This window comes from Bufo gargarizans, chromosome 2, assembly GCF_014858855.1.
Source record: "Bufo gargarizans isolate SCDJY-AF-19 chromosome 2, ASM1485885v1, whole genome shotgun sequence".
Taxonomy (NCBI): domain Eukaryota; kingdom Metazoa; phylum Chordata; class Amphibia; order Anura; family Bufonidae; genus Bufo; species Bufo gargarizans.
Genome location: NC_058081.1, coordinates 482,403,734 through 482,429,095, shown reverse-complemented (window position 1 = coordinate 482,429,095; position 25,362 = coordinate 482,403,734). Strand labels below are relative to the sequence as shown.

Genomic DNA, 25,362 nt, shown 5'->3' with positions numbered 1-25,362 from the left:
GCAACTACCACGCGAGTATCTGTAGTTATCCTTTTATTGTCCTTGACCAACCACATAATTAACAGCAAGTTCTACCACTAGACTATGTAATATGGTCAAAAGAAATGTTTTTTTGAAGGAACGTGCAAGTGCACTTGTAAGTTGCCTTAATAGCCCAGGACAAAGTTTGTGACTTACTTTACATGGGTTAAATATCTCCGAGGTACAGTACATACTTATTATACAGGCCGGCATTCCAGTTTTTATCATATGTAGATTTTTTACTGATTGCATGCAAACCTGCAGGTGTGTCTGCACACGGGGCGCGGTCGCGTCAGGAGAACATTGCTACATTTCTGTGTGTGCTCCGATACATGGAACAGGTAAATAGACCAGAGCAGAATAGTCATTGGACAGATCTGTTACGGCACAGTCACAGCAGATTCTGCAGAGCATAAGGCCTCTGGACACCGAACCTTTTCAGGTAAGGCAAAAAAATATAATGCTTTCTTTTTCCTGGACTGATATCAAGCTAACACCTTAAAGGGGAACTCCAATTTTGGAGCACTTCATCCTGGATGCAGTAGTTGTACTATTTAAGATGTGGGGCCCTCAACCAAAACATGTTCTCATTGAAATAAACTGTATATATAGTCAGAGAGCTCCTAAGTTCCATAGGGAAACATACAATTTGCATACAACATGAGGATTGCGTTTTTCTTTTGTGTCTCCTTTTAGTCTTGCAAAGATTAACTGAAAATGGATGAAAACAAATAACAATAGATGATTTTTGAGGCTATTTTACCACATTGGTGGTCCCAATCCAGAAAAATGATTGTGCATGTGTCTTTTATTTTTGCACCCAGGTTCCATTTACTCTAATAGTGTGTGCCAGTGACAGATACCCCATAAATACATAAACCTCAGATCCCTTCATAAATGACTTAGGTCCCCCCATCCAGTGTCCCATATTCCCCATAGAATAAGTCCCTATGACTCAGGTGACCAAACAAGTGTCTCAGGTATCGGTACCTCCGTTTTGGATTCCTCTGGTCCAGCCATGTCTTCTTTTATTCCAAAACCATCCTAGATTTTGGCAATTGTCCACTTTTGGATACCTCCAACATCCGACCTACCGCTATACACAATACACATGTACTTCTATTAAATATGACTGATCCATATCTTAAGAACATATTGGGGATATTGCTTAGACAGCAATTCTGTAAAAATATTATTTCTTGTGGAGTCTTGAAGAGTCTACTTATCCTAAGATGTATCCCCCTTATAACACATTTTTACTCATAGAATTAATCTGTATAAAAAGTTCAGTAACTTTGTACTATAAATGTGTATGTTTCCTTAGGTATCTTGTACTTATCCTGACTTAAGCCTGTATTAGACTAGGCGATTCTTGGTCAGTCCATCGTTAATGAGCATTCGCAGGAACACTCGTTAGCAAATATCTGGCAATCTCATCCTGCCGCCCGTTTATCAGGCAATTCAGATTTTTAAGCATGTTGTGGAGGAGATCGCTGCATGTAATAGCAGTGGGCCCCTCCACTGGTGAGCAGGCGATTGCCAGGAAGGCATGCTTCCCTCCCGACAATAATCTGCTAGATTGTTTAATCTAATACAGCCGTCACAGTCTGTATTATACTCTAAAGCTGCATGCATAATTCTGCAGGCGTTCACAGCTGTAATCATGGGCGGACTGGCCATACACCCTATAGGAAATCTCCCAGTGGGCAGATAGCCAGGGGGCTGCCTAAGCCCTACTCATGGCCGCTGGCCAAGTACATAATGATCTGATGCTCTCAACATTAATTAATGCTAGGAGTATCAGGTACTTATGCACTGGCCAACAGCCACAGGTGCCCTCCCGTATCAGCGTCCTCAGTATGTTTTATGCTGTGGTTTAGCTAGGGTGGTATTTTATGCTGCACTACGGTACTGCTAACCCTAACTACTTCTATTGTCCCTGCCGACTTGTGTTGCCCCGCCTTTTGTCAATTTGGACTCTCCTACAATTTGGGAGAACTTTTAGTTTTTTTTTTCCAGGGCCACTTTAAGTTCCCAGTCTGTTCCCTGGCTGTAATCTCCCAGTATTCCTTTCTGCATTGAAAATGTAGTGGGAGATTTATCAAACTGGTGTAAAGTAGAACTGGCTTAGTTGCCCATAGCAACCAATCAGATTCCACCTTTCATGTTCCAAAGGAGCTGTCCAAAATGAAAGGTGGAATCTGGTTGGTTGCTATGGGCAACTAATCTAGTTCTATTTAACACCAGTATGATAAATCTCCCCCGTAGTCATTACACTTAAAGGAGTTGTCTGAGTTCAAATTTATTTGGGAAAAAACTGCAAGGAGGCTGTTAAAATAATAAATAATAATAAATAAAAAAAACACAGTCACCTTCCCAAGCCCCCTCCGATCCAGTGCTGCTCCATCCTCTCCGCTGGACTGCAGCCGTGAAGTAAAGTTTTGGCTGCACCTATATACTGCAACAGACTATTAGGATATGGTATGAGACCCCCGAGGTTAGTGATTGGCCGCAGCAGTCATTTTTAGTATACAGGTACGTCGCCACTGCAGCCAAAACATTACTCCATGGCTGCATCCTGGCAGAGAGGACAGAGCAGTAGCGCTGGATTGGAGGGGGGGACTTTAGATTTCTTTCATTATTTTAAGAGCCTCCCTACAGTCTAAGGCTAATTTCACACTAGCGTTTTTTGGTGATCCGTCATGGATCTGCAAAACTGCTTCCGTTACAATAATACAACCGCATGCATCCGTCATGAACGGATCAGTTTGTATTATCTGTAACACATAGCCAAGACAGATCCATCGTGAACACCATTAAAGGTCAATGGGGAACAGACCCTTTTTCTATTGTGCCAGATTGTCAGATAAAAAACGGATCCGTCCCCATTGACTTACATTGTGTGCCAGGACGGATCCGTTTGGCTCAGTTTCGTCAAGCGGACAGCAAAACGCTGCATGCAGCGTTTTGGTGACCGCCTCCAGAGCGGAATGGAGACTGATCGGAGTCAAACTGATGCATTCTGAGCGGATCCTTTTCTATTCAGAATGCATTAGGGCCAAATTGATCCGTTTTGGACCGCTTGTGAACGCGAGCTTAAGGATGGCCATACACATCACATGGCTGTTGACCCAGAGCTGAACGTTATCTCTTCCAACCCGTCATTCAAGCATGCATGTGCTTTGAACAGTAAAAGGTAAAAAATCCACTGCCAGAAATGTCTCATCAAAAACAAAAGGATTGGGCAGTTGAAATGTAAAGCCTGTATTAGACTGGCCAATTGTCGGGCAGTTCATTGTTAGTGATGATCTGACAGTTTAATACTGCCGCCAATTACCAGATGAATGAGCAAACCTTCACCAGGCAATCCAGATCTTTAAGGGTACTTTCACACTTGCGGCAGGACAGATCCGACAGGCTGTTCACCATGTCGGATCCTTCCTGCGGCTATTTCGCCGTGCCCGCGGACCGCCGCTCCGTCCCCATTGACTATCCGGCGCAGCACGGGAACCTGTCACCTCAAAAATGCATCTACACCCACCAGCAGTACTTCATAGTAGCCCACAGCCTGTTAATAATCATATGTTTCATCCTGTTGTCTGATGCTGCGTAAGTTAAAAAAAACATGGTTTTATTCTCCATCAGCGCTATAGTGTCGGCCAGCTTGAAGTCAAGGGGGCAGCGGCCTACTTGCTTCAAGTCAAGGTAACCACGCCCCCTAACCGTCCCATCTTGCCTGAGAGTGACAGCCTGCAGTGCGGTCGTGATTCCCCAAGTCTCGCGCATGCGCAGTGCACTCTGTAATAATGCGCTATCCCATCTCCTGCTGCCGCTGTTAGCCAGGTTTCAGCGGCGCAATGCGCATGTGCGAGACTTGGGGAATCGCGGCTGCACTGCAGGCTGTCACTCTCAGGCAAGAGAGTACAATTAGGGGATGTGGTTACCTTGACTTGAAGCAAGGAGGCCGCTGCCCCCTTAACCTCAAGCTGGCCGCCACTATAGCGCTGATGGAGAATAAAACCATGTTTTTTTAACATACGCAGCATCGGACAACAGGATGAAACATATGATTATTAACAGGCTGTGGGCTGCTATGAGGTACTGCTGGCAGGTGTAGATGCAGATAACAGCAGCGGTCTCCTCCACTACCAAGCAGGTAATTGCTGGGAAGGACCTCTTCCCTCCAGACAATGGCATGCCTAATCTGGCTGTCTATTACAGCCTTTACTGCCTGGTGCTTATCTCCTCTGCCATCTGCCATCAGTAGAGAGTGCCGAGAGGCCCCATACACGTTAGATGGTTAGCTGGTCTGGCTGACATTTATCTAATGTATATGGCCAGTTTATCATGTGAAGTAAACTGCTTTATGGGCAAAAATAACCCAAACAACATTAGCTTAGCTGTTAGGGGTGTGTATGTCAATAAGCTAGTCGACTGTTTCCATTAGCGACCAGTAGAATTGTGAATTCAGCTCTGGACTCTGTACAAGATAATTAAATGTAATGGGAATATTACTCAACTTTTTTCTAGCTTAAACTGAGGTGTTTAAAGGGAGTCTGTCATCAAAATGTCACCTTCTGCTCTGCTTACATAACGCTGTAGCACAAATAAATATGATTTAAATGGCACCTTTGTTCTTTTCTTCCAATGTTCATAAACAGCAAAAATGTGGTTTTAATGATATGGAAATGAGGGCTCGGAAATGCCCAGGGCGGCGTTTGGGCAGTAAGTGCCCAGACCCCTCTGCCTTCTGCATGCATAACTTCTCCCTAACCCCTCATCTGGCCCACCCTGCAATCCCTGCATCATCCTGTTGAGTGGCCGAGATCCTGCGAGTGAGTAGATCACCGCTGGGTCCAGCGCCAGCTATCCCTAGTAGAATACCGTTAGCATGCGCACTGCTCTGAGCGCCCACCGTGGTTGAACATTTTGCACGCCCGAGCCTGGCCGTGAACTGCACAAACACGGCATCTCGGCCACTTAACAGGATAATGCAAGGGGGTTACAGAGCGGGCCACACGAGGTGTTAGGGAGGAGTTGTGCATAAAGAAGGGTGTTTGGCAGGGGTGCACCTAGCCTTTCTGCTGCCTGAGGCAAAAATTGAAAAAACTAATTCTTAACCTAACCCCTTCCCTCCTAACATAACGTATATCACTACAGAACATACAGGGTAATACAGCGCCACATACCTCTTACATCCAGTGTTGTCACCCTTGATGTAGATGTTATCTTCCCTCATCTTCTCCTTTCAGACCATACCATCATTTTTCAGCCATTACTCGTCTCTGCAGTTTGACAAAAAAAATCTTAGTTTACTACTTTTACATCATCCTCCCATTTTCTGGACAAATCATCCTACCACCCCCAATACTATGCCGCTGTGCTCCCAAATATTATACTGCAGAAAAAGATAAACATCCCCCCCCCCCCCAATAGTACAGTCCTGATCAAAAGTTTAAGACCACTTGAAAAATGGCAAAAAATCATATTTTACATTGTTGGAGCTTAACAAGGTTCTACGTAGAGCTTCAACATGCAACAAGAAGAAATATGAGTGAGACAAAACATTTTTTGAGCATTGAATTAATTGAAAATAATGATTAAACTGAAACAGGCTGTTTTTCAGCTGATACAAATTTTAGGACCACATGCCTTTAAAAGGCCAAATCTGTGCCATTGTCATTTTCTGTCAGGTAGTCACACGTTGTGATGGCAAAGGCCAAACAACTCTCCCTTTTTTAACGTGGTCGGGTTGTTGAACTGCATAAGCAGGGTCTTTCACAGCGCGCCATCGCTGCTGAGGTGGGAAGCAGTAAGACAGTCATTTGGAATTTCTTAAATTATCCTGAGGGTTATGGAACAAAAAAGTCAAGTGGAAGACCCCAAAAAATGTCATTAGCACTGAGCCGGAGGATCCGATTGGCTGTCTGTCAAGACACTGGACGATCCTCGACCCAAATTAAGGCCGTTACTGGTGCTGACTGCAGCACCATAACCATCAGACGGCATCTGAGACTGAAGGGCTTCAAAAACAAAAAACTTCTTCAAAGACCTCGTCTCCTTGAACACCACAGAACTTCTCGTTTGGACTTTGCAAGAGATCACCAAACATGGGACATTCAAAGGTGGAAGAAAGTTTTATTCTCTGATGATACAAAATTTAACCTTGATGGTCCTGATAGTTTCCAACATTACTGGAATGACAAGCAGATCCCACCAGAGATGTTTTCTACGCGCCACAGTGGAGGGGGCGCCATAATGGTCTGGGTGCTTTTTCCTTCAGTGGAACAATGGAGCTTCAGGAAGTGCAGGGGCGTCAAACGGCCGCTGGCTATGTCCAGATGTTGCAGAGAGCATTCCTCATGACTGAGGGCCCTCGTCTGTGTGGTAACGACTGGGTTTTTCAACAGGACACTGCTACAGTACACAATGCCCGCAGGACAAGGGACTTCTTCTAGAAGAATAACATCACTCTTTTGCCCATCCTGAGTGTTCCCCTGATCTAAATCCAATTGAGAACCTTTGGGGATGGATGGCAAGAGAAGTTTACAAAAATGGACAACAGTTCCAGACAGTAGATTGCCTTCGTGCGGCCGTCTTCACCAATTGGAGAAATGTTCCCACTTACCTCATGGAAGCGCTTGGATCAAGCATACCGAAACAAATTTTTGAAGTGATAAACAATAACAGCGGAGCTACTCATTACTGAGTTCATGTTTGGAAGTTGGATTTCTGTTTTGGGGAGGTTTCGTTTTTTTTTTTGGAGGTGTGGTCCTAAACTTTTGATCAGCTGAAAAACAGCCTGTTTCAGTTTATTCGTTGTTTTCATTAAATTGAATGCTCAAAAAATGTTTTGTCTCACTCCCATTTTTTCTTGTGGTCTTAAACTTTTGATCAGGACTGTACTAGTGCCATGCAGATAGTGCCCTTTAATAGTTATTGGCACGCAGTGTCCTAAAGCAACTACACCCAGCAAATAGTGCCCCATACACTAATAGTATAACGTCCCCCAAAAATAATTGTGGTAAGCTGATACTGTGCCAGGGTGCCCCCACAGTAATAGTGCTCCCAAAAGTCCCACCAATAGTAATAATTCTCTGCTAGAGCACACAGGGTAGTAATAGTGCTCCTACAGTGCCCCCAACATGTCCCCACTGTGCCCCAGTAATCATGTTCCCCATAGACCCCCAGTAGTAATAAAGCCCATAATACCCCCCAGTAGTAATAATTATCCTAATAATGTGACAGTACAAAAAATGCCCACTTATAATATGTGCCAGTGCAAACAAATACCCCTTTTTAATGCCGCCAGTTGAGCTAATGTCCCCATAGTGCCCCCATAATGTGCCAGTATAGAATGCTCCATATATAGTGCCCCAGTAGATGCCCTCAGTGTCCCCCATAATTTGCAAGTATAAAATACCCCTTCTTAGTGCCCCCAGTAGATGACTCCATAATATTTCTCTCCCCCCTTCCCCATAGTACCCACCATAATGTGTCGCAGTATAAAATGCCCCTATACAGGGCCCCCTATATAAAATACCCCTTCTTTGTGGCCTCAGTAGATGCCCCCATAGTGTGCCTCTCCCCTTCCCCCATAGAGCCCCCCATATAAAATACCCCTTATTTGTGGCCTCAGTCGATGTCCCCATAGTGCCCCCAATAATGTGCCAGTAAGAAGTGCCCCATAGATGCCCCCATAGTACCACCCAATAATGTGCCAGTAAAAAGTGCCCCCATAGATTCCCACATAATGCCCCAATAATGTGCCAGTAAGAAGTGCTCCCATAGATGTCCCCCAATAATATGACTGTAAGAAGTGTCCCCCATAGATGCCCCCTCAGTCATGTGCCAGTAAGAAGTGCGCCCCCATAGATGCCCCCCTAATCATATGCCAGTAACAAGTGCCCCCACAGTGCTCCTCTCCTGTATTGTACCATATAAAACAAATAAACTCACATAATGTGCCAGTAAAAAGCACCCCCATAGATGTCCCCCCAATAATGTGCCAGTAAAAATTGCCCCCATAGTGCTGCCCAATAATGTGCCAGAAAGAAGTGCCCCCATAGATGACCCCATAGATGCCCCCATAGATGCCCTCAATAATGTGCCAGTAAGAAGTGCCCCCATAGATGCCCCCCAATAATATGCCAGTAAGAAGTGTCCCTCATAGATGCCCCCAATCATATGGCAGTAAGAAGTTTCCACTCACAGATGCCCCCCCCCCCAATCATGTGCTACTAACAAGTGCCCCCACAGCGCTCCTCTCCTGACTTGTACCATATAAAAAAAATAAACTTACATACCTACCTCCATCAGGCTGGCAGCAATGAGATGCAGGCCTCTTCTGGCTTGTGTCCTGCGCTGTACGGCTCAGGCTGCGCAATGACGTTATCGTGCCGCCTGCACCAGCCTCTGAATGTCTGCCGGAATGCGGAAGAGAGACGCCTCTCCCCTTCTCCGCAGCATCCATCTGTATCTCTGTCCTGAGGACGGCGATACAGATGACTATGGGGATGAGTGCTTCCACAATGGAAGTGCTCATCTCCCTGTGCCCTGCCGCCGCCCCCACTTGTCACCAGGGCCGCGCCACCTAAGGCGATCGCCTCGCCTCTCCTAATTGGCGGTGCGGCCCTGGGGTTTGGGCATTTACTGCCCGAACATCACCCCTGGGCACTTGTGAGCCCTCATTTGCATATCATTAAAACCATGTTTTTGCTGTTTATGAACATTGGAAGAAAAGAAAAAGATGCCATTTAAATCATGTTTATTTGTGCTACAGCGTTATGTAAGCAGCGCAGAAAATTACATTTTGGTGACACTCCCTTTATCTTATGCATTATGATCAGTGGGAATACATCTGTGAAGGTTCTCATTTATCCAGGTCATGGTATATCTGTAAAGAATAAATCAAGGCAGAATTGAGAAAGCTCGTTGGAAGAACGAGTGAAACGTTTTCAAGAAATCTGCAGTATGTCCAGTTGCCTTGATTTATTCTTTACAGATAGTGGGAATACAGTCCCACCATAATACACTTTTCTGTCATCTGCATCTCTAATAATAAACCTACTTTAGCAAGCTCTGGCAGGCCATTAAAGGTGTTATAGGTCATGGGTGCGGCTGAAAATTGGCAGATTGCCATTGTCACACCTGAGATTCTTAATAAAAAATGTCACAAAAAGCAAAATCAGAGCTGAAAGCTGAACAACGGCATGCATGTTGAGTAGCAGAAAACACTTTCCTTTCCTTATTAGGAGCCTTTTGTTAGTCAGCAATCTAACGACACAGGCTTTTGATTATCTCTTGGTTTCCATGGCAACTGGAACAGCACAAAAAAAAGCAAATAATATATTTTATCAAATTCTCAGAGAACGGTTCAAAATCTCTTTCTCAATATATATTCTACCAGTAAAGCTAGACATAGTTATAATGATATTTTACGTAGTATACCCAAAGGCTGTAATTATCATCTCATGTATTGTTGCCCTTTAAGGATGACATTTAAGAATATGAAAAATGTCTTAACACCCATCGGGTCAAGAGCATTTTGCCTAAAATAATATGATCTGTAAAAAGTCACTTGCAAGAAAATAATTCTGTATATTATGAACAGTTGTTCCTCAGAAAGCTGACCAACAAACATTTTAGCTTAGGCACAGATTTTCAAACACCATTCCTAGACTTCAAAATGACAAATCCATCTAGATATACACATTATAATGATCACTTCCTAATTTCGACATTGCAGTATTTAGCTCATGAAGGAAGTCATGTGTCTTGACTGGCTTGGTGGGTATATGAGGAGTATGATAAGCTGTCTGTACAAGTATTCCTCACTGCTGTCACGGGTAAAAGTGGGGATTTATCAGAGTTGCAAAAAAAGGATGGTTATTGGCTTTTGGGCCAAGGGTGGCAGTGTTTCTGAAACTGTGCAGTTTGTGAATTGTTCACGTGCTGCTGTGGTGAAAGTGAATGGTGAGTGGACAGATAGCACCACAGCAAACGTGAAAAATGCAGAGCACCATGTGCCATTAATGTGATAGGTGAACGTCAGCTACGGAGAAGTTGCATAAGCAGTAAAGCCCTCAATTTATGCGGCAGTATCAGGATTGGACCTCCGTTAATTGGCAAAGGGTGCCTTCTCTGATGAGTCACATTTTGTGCTTCATTAAACGGATGACCATTGGCGTGTCAGCCGAGAAACATTAGAGAATCAACATCTTGCAACCATTGCTGAAGGAAGACAAGCTGGTGGTGACAGCGTTATGGTCTGAGGAATGTTTTTGTGGCATTCTCTAGGCCCACTCATCCATTTGAAGGCTCAACCGATTTGGGCATGAAATTATCCTTGCAGATCATGTACACCCATACATGTGCAGTGGCTAAGTTTGAGGTGGTCCCGATACTATGCTGGGTCACCTAGACACTTTCGAGGTGTCACCTTGTGTTACTGCTCACTGGAGGAACTCACATGAAAAAAAGCACAGGCAAAAGACTTAGCTGCCTTCTCCAGTCTCCTCCCTGGCAGAAGAAGGTTCTGTGCTGAGGAAAGGCCTGAGCTAGCAGTCTGTCTTTCTCTCTGTCTCAGAAGGCTGGTACCCTGACCAAAAGGCTGATGGACCATGGTCTGTGGCTTAATCGTCCGACTGGCCCTCTGGCTAAAAGACTGGTAACTGAGGGTCTATGCCAGAGTATCCTCATCTCAGCATGTTCTTCTAGACACTCATGCAGTCTGACACATTCTCTCCTACTAAACACTGGTCTATCTGCAGACAACTTAAGGCTCTAACTGCTGTCCTTATATATAGTTGTCCGGATCCGTTGTGTACTCCATTTGCTGGAATTACACGCCGGATCCGGAAAAACGCAAGTGAACTAAAAGCATTTGAAGACGGGTCAGTCTTCAAAATGCGTTCAGTGTTACTATGGCAGCCAGGACGCTATTAAAGTCCTGGTTGCCATAATAGTAGTGGGGAGCGGGGGAGCAGTATACTTACCGTCCGTGCGGCTCCCGGGGCGCTCCAGAATGACGTCAGAGCGCCCCATGCGCATGGATGACGTGTCCATACGATCACAACATCCATGCGCGTGGGGCGCCCTGACGTCACTCTGGAGCGCCCCGGGAGCCGCACGGACGGTATACTGCTCCACCGCTCCCCACTACACTTTACCATGGCAAACAGGACTTTAGCGTCCTGGCAGCCATGGTAACCATTCAGAAAAAGCTAAACGTCGGATCCGGTAATGCGCCGAAACGACGTTTAGCTTAAGGCTGGATCCGGATTAATGCCTTTCAATGGGCATTAATTCCGGATCCGGCCTTGCGGCAAGTGTTCAGGATTTTTGGCCGGAGCAAAAAGCGCAGCATGCTGCGGTATTTTCTCCGGCCAAAAAATGTTCCGGTCCTGAACTGAAGACATCCTGATGCATCCTGATGCATCCTGAACAGATTCCTCTCCATTCAGAATGCATGGGGATAAGCCTGATCAGGATTCTTCCGGCATAGAGCCCCGACGACGGAACTCTATGCCGGAACAGAAGAACGCAAGTGTGAAAGAGCCCTAACTCAACTAGAACCTTCTAGTGGGAGAGTGGAGTGGATAATCACAGCCTAACAAGAAACATTGTTGCAATGTCAGTCTGCCATAGACTTGTATTGAGTTTCAATACAAATCTATAGCAATGACTAAGCAGTTTTTCCAGATATAAACAAGTCTTCAGACGTAAACAACTGAGCTAAACCAGACAGTCAGAAGGTCAGTGTGGTGTTTTTTTGTTTTTGTTTTCTCTAAAGCTTTGTATGGTATCTTATAGTAACTGTGGAAGAATTCTACGTTCTTGGTGGGAAATGTTTATTCTCCTGTATGTTACAAAGGCAAATGATGTCAATTGTAGTGAAGGTAATATTTTTACTGGAGACTGTATTTGTTAATTATCCATTTCTTTCTGGTCCTCACCTGTGTCATGTGACCTCCACTCTGACTCTTCAACTGACACAGAGTCTTACATGTGAACAGAAAGTTAGTCGTAAAGAATGTCAGTTAGAGAGTCAGAGTGTCAGTCAAATGAGACAGTGGATAACTCACAAATACAATCTACCTTTCTAATGGGTCAGTGAATAAAAGTTTTTGTGGGAGTGCTTCTTTAACTTATTTTTCTATACAAAATAATTTCAACTGGTGGGTAGGTATTCTACCATGAACTGCTCACTTCAGGTCCTTCCACAACATGTTTAGTGGATTAAGATCAGGACTTTAACTTGCCTGTGAAGAAATCCCCCTTCTCTTTCAATATTTCTTCCTATGCCATTCGGTAGGTGTAACTACCTAACAAGACCACCCTCCCTGGCTTGGTAAACCTGAAAAACCTCTTCAATTAAGCCCTCTTCGTGTGCGGCCAGTGTTCGTACTACCGAACACCACGAGGCTGAGGAGACCGCGGCCATCTTTCCTTGAGCCGAACAAAGGCAGCAGGACTTGGTGGTCGAGTGTCTGGAACTAAAATCGGACACTAGACTCCCCGAACACCGGTTTCAAAACAAACGAACGCTGGATCTATATGTACCGAATAGCTCGAAGAGTGCTATTCGGTACTTTTGTGTGCATATGAAGGAGGGGAACAATCGCTGCTAGGAGCCAGGGGAATCCATGCTGTACTTTATTCCTTTTTCCCTTTTTCTAAAGTGACCGGCATTCTTTATTAAGGGAATCATCTTATAAAGTTATTGGCATTTTGGAGGGAATTCGTCTACTTCAACTCCCGAACGGAGCGCTATATTCACCAGGCTCTGGCGGTTCAGGAGGAAACTACCGAATGTGGTTTAAATATACTTGGTTTCCTTACATTGCCCATTAGAAAACTTTAACCATCCTTTGGTAGAGCAACTTGTGTGCTTAGGGTAATTGCCTTGCTGCATGACCCGCATTCTCATGAAATTTACCTTACGAGAGATGTCCTGTCATCTTCCTTTAAAATATGCTGATATCAGAAGTTATTGTTTTATCCATGATGGCAAACCATACTGCCTTAGATGCAGCACAACAGGCCCAAACAATGATACTGCGACCACTGTGTTTCACAGATAGAATTATGTTTTTATGTTGGAATGTAGTATTTTGCTTTCTCCAAACAATGCTTTTCTTTCAAACCAAAAAGTAAAATCTCATCTTTCTACAAAACATTGTTCCAGTTGCCTACTGGCTTGTCCAGGTGATCTTTGGCAAACTGCAGATGGGCAGCAATGTTCTTTTTGGAGAGCATAAGCTTTCTCCATTCAATCCTGTCATGCACACCATTTCTATTCAGTGTCCACCTAATGGTGGATTCATGAACATTAACATATGATAATGCGAGTTGCTTAGAGGTTACCTTGGGTTCCTTTGTGACCTCAAGGACTACACACTTTGCTGTTGATGTGATCTTTATTGGACTACTGTATTACACACCTTTCTCTTGGCCTGAGCTATTGACTGCTAGGAATGGTATTAATGAACTTGAATTTCCTCCATTTGTACACAATCTATTTGACTGTGGATTGGTGAAGTCCAAACTCTTTAGAGATAGTTTTGTAACTTTATCCAGACTGATGAGCATCAACAACTCTTGTTCTGAGGGCCTCAGAAATTATTCGGACCATGGTACACATCCACAAATATGTTTTGTGAAGAGCAGATTTTAATATAGCCCTGATCTTTCAGTAAAACAGGTCATCCACTCACACCTGATTGTCATCCCATTGATTGAAAACATGACTAATTTTACCTTCAAATTATCTGCTAATCCTAAAGGTTCACATACTTTTGCCTCTTGCAGACATGATATTGGATCATTTTCCTCAATAAATAAGTCTAAGTTTGTGAATAATTTGTTTGATTTGGTTATCTCCATCTTCTTTTTTTATCTTTTCTGAAAATCTGATATAGTTTTAGGTCAAACATATGCAGAAATGTATAAAATGACTAAAGGTTCACAAACTGTTTAGCACCACTGTATATCCTTCTCTGCAATGTGGAAATTAGACCCTCAAGAGTTCAGGAACCCAAAAATACAATATTGGTTTATCTTTTTGCAAAAAATAAGTGCATACCAAGCCAGGCAAGAAACTTAAGACTGTAGAAGTGAAGGGTGGGATTAAGTTTAGACCAGTTCCTCCTTTCCTTGTTTGTTAAAATTTCTCCAAGTGTGTATGTGAAGCCCATAGTGGAGCTGTGAGCAGAGTGCAGGAAACAGAAGCCCAGAGCAAGAGATCAGGAGGGAAGAAGAGGACACCAGCTGCTGAGATGCCTATGCAGAGGGTGTCAGGAGAGAGTGGGATGATCTCCCGAAAGTGAGTGGATCATGACACTTAGTTGGGTCCTTTATTGATGTAAACATGGCACAAGTCAATTGTTTACCTAATGAGTAAATTGTGACAACAAGTAATGGTAATAATGGTAATATTATTTAGTAATAAATACTACTGAGTGCTCAGAGGTGTAACTAGGTTAATCAGGGCAATGTTTAGGGTGGAGCCTAATTCTCTGTTGCTCGATAAAATCCACTAGCTATTATCGGTAGGCAGCCACCTTTGGTACTGATACAACTGAAAACCGCATATGTTGTTCCTGCCTTCATATATTATCTCAGGGCATTCCACTTGTTTGTGAATTTATACAGGCAGTCAGGCAGCATTCGTTACTACAGTACAAACATTATATATGGCAATGCTTTCTTCTCCAGTACAAAACACTGGTATTTTAAGAACAGATGTATAGAAATAAGGCAACCCCATAATGTATTGTGTTGTCTTTCAGTACACAGAATCTAAAATGTTTTTCCATAGCTAACATATGTCATTTTCCATTTCAGGGCAGACTTCCTCACATGCCTACATAATTCCCCAAAATCATGGAGAAAGTGATTTTGATCCTATGTCTCTCAATTTCCTGTTACATGGCTAATGCATTATCTCCATTGCACTCTAATCGTATGGGAGATATCAGGAGGCCTCTTCCCGTGGGGCAAAGAGTCGATGGATTTCTGCTCTTGGATACACCAGTCAGGTATGCATTGTAAGCAAGCACTCGTATACTCTTGTCTAGGGTAATGAGTCAGTAAATGCCAGACACAAGGTGAATTATATCATTCATCATACAGTTCTTATTCCAGACATATGATCATATGATGTCAACTATTTGTCAAGTCCAGAAAAAAATAACATCCATAAATTCTGTACAGTACTAATATTTATGAATATACTTGAAATGAAATGGATCTGGGATGGGCGTTATTAATTTTCAGTGCACATTCAAGTTCCCTCAAAACTACATGATGACACGCTGAGCCTCCTAGTGCTACTTCTGCACCCCCTATACTTACATCCCTGCATTTGCCACTGAAAATACCGGAGTGGCAGGAGGCCCTTTGGGCCCTCTTAGGAACCAGGTGTGACTTCTGCACTTCGTATAGCTATGCCCTGGGGGTGGAGCTTTAATGAGGGCATTGTAATCCTTTTTGATGATATTGTAAGGTGGATGTCCTAAGTAGAAATAGTGTATGTTAGCTGAATAGTTGGCACCATCTACAGTTGTATTATAGTATTAAAGAGCATCTGTCAGCATGAGTAACCATATTAAACCAGACATATTGCCTGGTAGGGTACCCAATTTATCTTTGCAGGTTGCAGTGTCGTTTAGATATAAGGATTTTTATCTTTATACAAATCGGACAGTTGGAGCACCAAGGGGCAGGCTGTAGTTTCCAGCACCACTACAGCTATGTCCCTAGTGCTCATTACACTCCCTATGTGCTGTCACTCACAAATAATAATTCATGGTCCAGTTTTATTGTGTTATATGGAGTTATTGGCTTAAATGTATGCGATTATTGCTGGCAGTGGAGCTTCTGTAAATGGGAGTGAATGCAGTACACAAACCTGGGGGTATCTGCAATTATTTCATATGTATTTTAATATCATGATATGTTCTTTCATGCATTCCAGCAGAGGATGTATGGTTGGCAGGAACAGGGCTAACCACCCTGTTCCTCCTCTCTTGGTAGGCATGGGCTGGTCCTACTTCCTGCTTTCCAAAAAAACACACTGCAAAAAGTCAGCAGAGTGACCAGTCTCAGCTTTACAGACCCTGCTGCAGGCGAGAGAATACAGATCGTACACCCATCACCTAGCTAACAGCCAGGCCAGTTTAGCTCCAGGCATGTATCACACAGAAAACACCTATACCCACAAGTGCCTGCAAGAGCCATTCAATTGACACGCAATGAGCCTCCATGCAGAAACTGCACCTTTTACCTATTACTGTTGGATGTGCCACAAGTTTTATTTTATATTAATTAAACAGAGACTTTTACTTCTGGCCTGATTCTTCAAACCACCTTTCCAATGTACCGATCACCAGGGAGCAATGGCCTGAGGAAGTACACCGTGATACAACACCTCATCTGGGCAACTACCACTCCCATCCTCTGCACTGGCTCCTCAGAGGCTCATGACACAATGGCTGTGTAAGAAGGAGAGACTACTTACCTTTCTGTCCTCCCAGCAGCTGCGTTCCACCACTGTGTGTAAAGCCACCGACATCTCCATATCTAGGTGGAAGGACACGCCGATGGCTTCAGACACAGCGGAGGAGCTAAGCTGCTGGCAGGATGGAAAAGTAAGTATTCTCTCCTTCCCACACCACGCTCGCTGCATTATTTTGATTAAACCTACTCACACCAATGACTCCATGTAATACAGTATATTAACCTTGGACCACCAATGAGTATTAGTGAGTCACAGCTCAGCCACCATTAGACAAGGCTTGCAACCCTGTAACTCAAAGGGGAGGAGGGACTGTAATGAGCACTACGGGCTTAGCTGTAGTGGTGCTAGAAGAGCTACAGCCTGGCCCTTGGTGCACCAACTGCCTGATTTGCATAAAGATTAAAATCCTCATATCTCCACAGTGCTGCAACCTAAAAAGATAAATAAGGTTAATTAATCCTACCAGGCAATATGTCTGGTTTAATAGGGTTCATCATGCTGACAGAGGCCCTTAAACCCCTTCGTGCATTATCACATACATGTGTGTGATAATGTGTAAGCAGTTATATGGAGCGGGCTCAGCGCAGCAACATGGTGGGTGCTGGCTGCATAATACAGCAGGCATCTAGCTGCAATAACTGGGATCGACAATGGCACTGGACCCGGTTATTTACCCACTTTGAGTGACAGGGTCAGGTATATGAATGTTTTCCCTGCCTGGTCCTGTCAATCAAAGTGGAGAGGGCGCGGCAGTTGCAGAGAGAGCTGAGCCTCTAGGTGTAACAGCTACGCTCCCACTTTGCTCCCATATGCTCATTTGCATATATATTAAAACATAATTTTTCTCAGCAATGCGGGCACATATGAACATGGAACCAACACAGATGCCTTCAGCTGCCAAGTGACAGATGCCATTCAAATCATACACATTGTCATTAATAGGAGTCTGTATGCAATGACCTGAACCACGTAGACACTTGTTGTCTCTGTGTATGGCTTTTTACCTTTATGCATAATCCAAACTATGGATTTTTATGGAAGCTGGATTTCTCCATAATTTTGTGTCAGGATTGGTACTCCCAATCCTGGTGTTATCCATGCTTCCAGGAATTACCCACAGGAGAGCTGGACTTGTGCTTTATATTTATATGAATAGAACACAGCCAAAAATGCTACCACAAAATTGAATAACATTCTGTTTTTTGGCATGATATAATTGTAAAGTGGTAAGAATTGTTCCCTGCAGCACTGTGGTCCCACATTTCCAGCATTGTGGCCCAACATGTGCGCTCAGTGCTGTCCATAGGCAGTGTCGGACTGGGGTACCTAGGGCCCACCAGTAAAATTTATTTTGGGGGCCCACCGTACCATACATTCGAATATAATAAATAATTTAACAAGTTTTTTATATGAACATAGGCTGGTTGAGGTGCTGTATATTGAATATATGTATATAGCACAGTAAATCTAATGTGTTATGTGCCACTTGTGCAGGGGGTGGGAGACTAGGGGCCCACCTTGCTATGGGGCCCACCGGGGGATTCCCCTGTACCCCTGTGGGCCAGCCCGAGCCTGTCCATAAGACATTATAATCTTATTAGGGGCTGAGTGTTGGAAATGGTGCCATGAATGGCACAAGGGGACCTGCTGCAAAATCAAAAATTCTCTGGCTAGCCCAAGCCTGCGTCCAGGTACTTCAATGTCCATCAAAACTCAAAGAACATAAAGCTATCTAACTTGGTTCCCTATGGAATTGACAGTAGCATGTACATGTGAGATAAAATGATTGAAGAGGGACTAATATGACCATTCAGAGGATCATAAGCTAATTTTCTAATAGTCTATACCAGTGATGGCTAACCTTGGCACTCCAGCTGTGTTAAAACTACAACTCCCAAGATGCCCCGCTTGCTTGGCTGCTCTCAGAACTCTATAGAAATAAATTGAGCATGCTGGGAGTTGTAGTTTTACCACAGCTGGTGTGCCAAGGTTAGGTCTATACTAATATAACATCTTGCCCTAGTTGGCTTGGCCACTGGATCTTAAATTGGATGGCACGTGTGATTGCCCATGGCAAAATAAAACATTCCAATAAAGGATTTAACTAGTTAACTATTTGCAAGGGAGTGCACCACTGAATGCATATTTACTTATACTACCAGGGGCATCGCCAGCTGGTTTTGCAACCTTTGATCTTGAGTCAATTTTAAATGTAGCTCGTATAATTCCATTTATTACTTATTGGAGGGAAATTACAGGTAATCTATCAGACACGTGACTTAATGGTTTAGTAACTGTGTAACATGTATCTAAGTTTCTGTAGCTCACTAATAGTAATTAGCGGAATGTCATAGGTGGCTTCAAATGTGAATGAGTAGTAGTAAAAACAGGAGCGGAACGGTGTAGAGAAAATGGGATAACTAACACCCGTGCAAGACCTAGACCAAACATTTTTAGCAGATAAACTATTTAATGCAAATAGAAGAAAGTAATTTACTCTAGAACATCTAGGGTGTGGAGTAAGGATTTATGGAGAGATAAGCTGTGATAAGCCAGATGTGTACTAAAGGCACACAGTATACTGAAAAAATATATGCTTCGTGTAGGCGTGGAGGCTTCGGTGTAACTGTCTATTCAATATTGGTTTTCTTTTTGCTGAAGATTGATATTATATTTGGAAATTCTAAGTGAACATGGGGGGGGGGATCTTGAGGACCCTCATTTACATGCCTAAGCAGAAAATGGCTGCAAAGAGCATCTCTCACTCTGGAGGACCTGACTTGGCCATGCCAAGATCTCAGTGGGGATCATGTAGTGTTTCTTTTCCTCCTGTGGTGGCACTGTAGGGGAATTGAACAGCTGCTGCATGATCCATCTATGGATTACAGCTGATTCCTGAAGGTCACAACAGCAGAATGTAGGACTTTCTGTGATCTTTTAATCATTGAGGACCCATCTAACAAAAAGGAATTGTCCAAAGCAGACAACTCTTTTAACATTTGCACTAGGATAGTCTCCGATTAGTATTGAAAAAAAAGTGGTTCAGTTAGGTCAGTGTTGGCGAACCTATGGCACGGGTGCCAGAGCCGGCACTCAGAGCCCTCTCTGTGGACACCCACACCCTGAAAAACGTCTAGGGTGTACCAATATGCCTTAGACTTTTCCTGACATTCATCAGCGCAAGGCGCACTATGAACGGCAGGGGCAGTGCACTGAATGTAGGCGGAATATTATAGCTAAATGATAAAGTACCTGGAAGATATACTATTGGACTGTAGTATTCAGGTTACATTGCAGTGTTTGCACTTTGTGATAAAAAAGTGTGTTTTGGGTTGCAGTTTGGGCACTCGGTCTCTAAAAGGTTCGCCATCGCTGAGTTAGGTAATAAAGTAGCATTTAGTAGGCCAGAGTAGAATATGTTCCTGGACATAGCCATGATAACCAGTGGGAAAACATCTGTTATTTACATTGCTGGCTGCATTCAGATAATTGAAAAATAGGCCCGATCACAAATAAGGCTTCTTTCACGCTCACATACGTTCAGATAATACAACCGTCTGCATCCGTTCAGAACGGATCAGTTTGTATTATCTGTAACATAGCCAAAACGGATCCGTCTTGAACACCATTGAAAGTCAATGGGGGACGGATCCATTTTCTATTGTGCCATCATGTGTCAGTGAAAACTGATCTGTCCCCATTGATTTACATTGTGTGTCAGGACGGATCAGATTCGTCAGCCAGACACAAAAATGCTGCAAGCAGCGTTTTGGTATCGGCCTCCAAAGTGGAATGGAGACGGAACAAAGCCAAACTGATGCATTCTGAGCGGATCCTTATCCATTCAGAATGCATTAAGGGCAAAACTGATCAGTTTTGGACCGCCCTGAACAGATCTCACAAACGGAAACCAAAACGCCAGTGTAAAAGTAGCTTAAGATTTCTATTACAAAGTTACTTTTTTTGTCATTTCATGAACCTCTTCAACTCATAAGTAAAATTACCTTTTAACTAAAAATAATTTATTTATATTTCTCGGATTGATATAATCCTAACTGGACACCTTAAAGGAACACTAAGGAATATAAAAATGCCATAGATAAATATATAAATAAATCTTCTCTATGTGGCCCAGCCATGGATCACCCATGTCCCCCACCACCTTTATCGTCCACCTCCGCACTGTCCTGCGCTGGGCTGTAAGACAACCCACTGAAGCAGGAACCTTCTTTCTCTACCTTGTGTACAGTAGGAAAAAGCCCACCCCTCTGTCTAAGTCACACTCTTTGTTCACTAGCGAAAAAATAAAACAGATCAGTAGGAAATGAGCCATTGTGTGCAGAATTTCTAAAAGACTGTTTCGGGGCATTAAGAAAATCCTGCAGACTGTGTGGTTGCAAGATTATCTCCTGTTTACTTTAATTACTCATTTCTAGGTCTAGTGCTCCTTTATTATAATACCATAAAAGAAAAGGGAATGCTTTTATCATGATATTTTAGATATACTGTATGTAGCATTCTACAATTATTCTATCACTGCTGTGCTGTAATTATAAGGTGTGCAGAGGATGCGGTGCCACCCAGTCTCTGTAGTCTGAGTGGGCCAAAAAGATCCTGCTGCCTTAGTGAGTACTATAAATGATGTGTGATAGTTGGGGGTCCTCTTACTGCTTGTGTATTGGGACTCTGTATCACTGTAATGGGAAGGTTTTATTGTGGCTGCACAAGCACTGATAAGGACTATGGAAAGTATGGAAAGTGTTACCTGCAATGAACCTCTCAGTCCTGTCCTTGTATTACCCTACACTGAATTGGGCGGATGTAATGAGTAATACGACTTTTCTGTCTCTCTCCATATAGTAATAGACAGCTATAGACGGTTCACATTATTACTCACAGCTGCTTGGTGTGTCTTGCGGAATTCATTTCTTAAGATATTTGTGAATAGTTGGCTCAATGATCTCCTTGGCACTCCTAAAGAGTGACACATTAAAGGGGGTGTTTGAGAGTAGAAAAACATGGAATAATTTTGGTTGCTGGTGGGGAGCAGACCACATATTCATGGTTGCTCTCCATGCAGTTTAATGGGAGTGGTTGTGCAACATGCTCAGTGAGCACCCTCATATGGTAAATTTCAGGAGAGCGTGACATGGGCAATGGGCTACAGCCGACACATTCTTGCTAGAGTCTTAATGATCCCCTTGTCTTTTCTATTCCTAGACCTACCTACTGACAGCTATCCATGTCTTCTCCTTATAGTGTAAGCCTAAATCCCACGATAATGCCAGCCACAGTGTCCACAAATAAAGCCAGTCAAAATATCCTGCTCGTCCTCCCGTGCTGTTTATATCCCCAATAATTCCAAAATACCCTCTTACACTGGCAGCCACTACACATTTTACCTACTTGGCTTTGTTATGGGATGCACTGAGGTTGGCATTTTCTAGTGGAGCAGTATGGATTGGTATTGCTATTTACTTTAAAGGAGTTGTCCCTATTGTTCACAAAAAATTAAGGAGCAACTGGATCTGAATACTTGTATTTGCATGTAATTAAACATTTTGTATAGCCACTGAGTTATTCAATAAAATCTGTATAGCACCACCTGCTGTTAGTACTCTTCCTTATTTCCCTGTCCACCTCACTGAGGATGTGCATGATTAGTTCCATGCAGAGGGCAGATTGGGAATTCAACGTGGCCCCTGGAAAAAATGTAGAAGTGGCCCCATGTTGTAGGCTGAGCCAAACTGGTAGAAGGCATGGCCAAGCCAAATAGTAGGGGTCAGCAAACCAGCCTGTTTTGCACTTTAATGACCAAGCAATATTGTCGTGTTCCATTATTTATTTATTTTATGTTATTTATGTAACTAACATCACTCCCTTCCTTCAGCCCCTCCAACATACAGTCCATGTAAATAACATAACCACCTTCATTTCAGTCATCTCCAACATACAGTCCCATGTAAATAGCCACTTCCCTCATTTTAGTCCTCTCCAACATACTGTTCTTTGGAAATATTTTCACTCCTTTTGCCCCCTCCAACATACAGTCCCGTGTAAATAGCATCACTTCCCTCACTTCAGCCCCTCTAACATACAGTCCCGTGTAAATAGCATCACTTCCCTCACTTCAGCCCCTCCAACATACAGTTCCATATAAGTAGCATCACTTTCCTCACTTCAGCCCCTCCAACATATAGTCCCATGTAAATAATATCACTCCTCTCCATTTAGCCCCTCCAACATACAGTCCCATGTGAATATCCTCACTTCCTTCACTTCAGCCCCATCCAATATACAGTCCCATACATGTAAGTAACATCACTCCCTTCCTTTCAGCCCCCAACATAGAGCCCCATGTAAATAGCATTACTTCCCTCATTTCATCTTTCCTCCAACATACAGTTCCATGTATCTAATATCACTTCCCTCATTTCAGTTCCCTCCAATATACAGTCCTATGCTCCATCCACATACCAACCTGCAGCAACCCACTCCTCTCTTCATTAACATGCAGTGAAGTGTCCCCCTTAATCTGGTGGCCCTGCCCAGTAGACCTCTTTCTGTGACACCATACCTACTAGGAGTAATGCTATTCTCGTCAGGACCCACACATTATGGCAGCGCTGCCAACGGCCTGTGATGTATATTATTTGTATTGCAGCTCCAATGGGCCGCTGTCACCCGGCCTCACTTACATTGTGGCTTAATGACAATGACAGCAGGGTCTCTGCAATACCTCACAGGCCGGTGGCCGCTCTGCTGTTCTGTTATTATTTTGTGTATGATAATGACAGCACAGCAGGGCTGCCGGCGACTTGCAATGTGTATGGCAGAGACACTGCTGCACTGTCATTATAATGTGCAGCCACAAAGTGTGGAGTAGAGTAACTTGTGCAGCGACAATGTGTGGAGTAAAGTAACTTGTGCAGCCACAAAGTGTGGAGTAGAGTAACTTGTGCAGCCACAATGTGTGGAGTAGAGTAACTTGTGCAGCCACAATGTGTGGAGTAGAGTAACTTGTGCAGCCACAATGTGTAGAGTAGAGTAACTTGTGCAGCCACAATGTGTGGAGTAGAGTAACCTGTGCAGCCACAATGTGTGGAGTAGAGTAACCTGTGCAGCCACAATGAGTGGAGTAGAGTAACTTGTGCAGCCACAATGTGTGGAGTAGAGTAACTTGTGCAGCCACAATGTGTGGAGTAGAGTAACTTGTGCAGCCACAATGTGTGGAGTAGAGTAACTTGTGCAGCCACAATGTGTGGAGTAGAGTAACTTGTGCAGCCACAATGTGTAGAGTAGAGTAACTTGTGCAGCCACAATGTGTAGAGTAGAGTAACCTGTGCAGCCACAATGTGTGGAGTAGAGTAACTTGTGCAGCCACAATGTGTAGAGTAGAGTAACTTGTGCAGCCACAATGTGTGGAGTAGAGTAACCTGTGCAGCCACAATGTGTGGAGTAGAGTAACCTGTGCAGCCACAATGAGTGGAGTAGAGTAACTTGTGCAGCCACAATGTGTGGAGTAGAGTAACTTGTGCAGCCACAATGTGTGGAGTAGAGTAACCTTGTGCAGCCACAATGTGTGGAGTAGAGTAACCTGTGCAGCCACAATGTGTGGAGTAGAGTAACCTTGTGCAGCCACAATGTGTGGAGTAGAGTAACCTGTGCAGCCACAATGTAGTGGAGTAGAGTAACTTGTGCAGCCACAATGTGTGGAGTAGAGTAACTTGTGCAGCCACAATGTATGGAGTAGAGTAACTTGTGCAGCCACAATGTGTGGAGTAGAGTAACTTGTGCAGCCACAATGTGTGGAGTAGAGTAACCTGTGCAGCCACAATGTGTAGAGTAGAGTAACCTGTGCAGCCACAATGTGTAGAGTAGAGTAACTTGTGCAGCCACAAGTGTGGAGTAGAGTAACTTGTGCAGCCACAATGTGTGGAGTAGAGTAACTTGTGCAGCCACAATGTGTGGAGTAGAGTAACCTGTGCAGCCACAATGTGTAGAGTAGAGTAACTTGTGCAGCCACAATGTGTGGAGTAGAGTAACCTGTGCAGCCACAATGTGTGGAGTAGAGTAACCTTGTGCAGCCACAATGTGTGGAGTAGAGTAACTTGTGCAGCCACAATGTGTGGAGTAGAGTAACTTGTGCAGCCACAATGTGTGGAGTAGAGTAACTTGTGCAGCCACAATGTGTGGAGTAGAGTAACCTGTGCAGCCACAATGTGTGGAGTAGAGTAACTTGTGCAGCCACAATGTGTGGAGTAGAGTAACCTGTGCAGCCACAATGTGTGGAGTAGAGTAACTTGTGCAGCCACAATGTGTGGAGTAGAGTAACCTGTGCAGCCACAATGTATGGAGTAGAGTAACTTGTGCAGCCACAATGTGTGGAGTAGAGTAACCTGTGCAGCCACAATGTATGGAGTAGAGTAACTTGTGCAGCCACAATGTGTGGAGTAGAGTAACCTGTGCAGCCACAATGTGTGGAGTAGAGTAACTTGTGCAGCCACAATGTGTGGAGTAGAGTAACTTGTGCAGCCACAATGTGTGGAGTAGAGTAACTTGTGCAGCCACAATGTGTGGAGTAGAGTAACCTGTGCAGCCACAATGTGTGGAGTAGAGTAACCTGTGCAGCCACAATGTGTGGAGTAGAGTAACTTGTGCAGCCACAATGTGTGGAGTAGAGTAACCTGTGCAGCCACAATGTATGGAGTAGAGTAACTTGTGCAGCCACAATGTATGGAGTAGAGTAACTTGTGCAGCCACAATGTGTGGAGTAGAGTAACTTGCCTAAACTGAACTTGGTAGGTCAGCTTGGGTTA

At 43.8% G+C, this 25,362-nt stretch overlaps 1 protein-coding gene across 1 annotated transcript in view; it reads left to right on the top strand.

Annotated features, from left to right (window-relative positions):
* The first annotated feature begins 343 nt into the window (after window positions 1-343).
* Window positions 344-25,362, top strand: part of LOC122928370 (protein NDNF-like) — a 52,423-nt gene continuing 27,404 nt past the window's right edge. Inside the window, exons 1-2 of the mRNA XM_044281145.1 lie at window positions 344-463; window positions 14,869-15,062. Of these exons, the coding sequence (XP_044137080.1) occupies window positions 14,908-15,062 (155 nt within the window). The 5' untranslated portion in view covers window positions 344-463; window positions 14,869-14,907. The remainder of the gene's footprint in view (window positions 464-14,868; window positions 15,063-25,362) is intronic.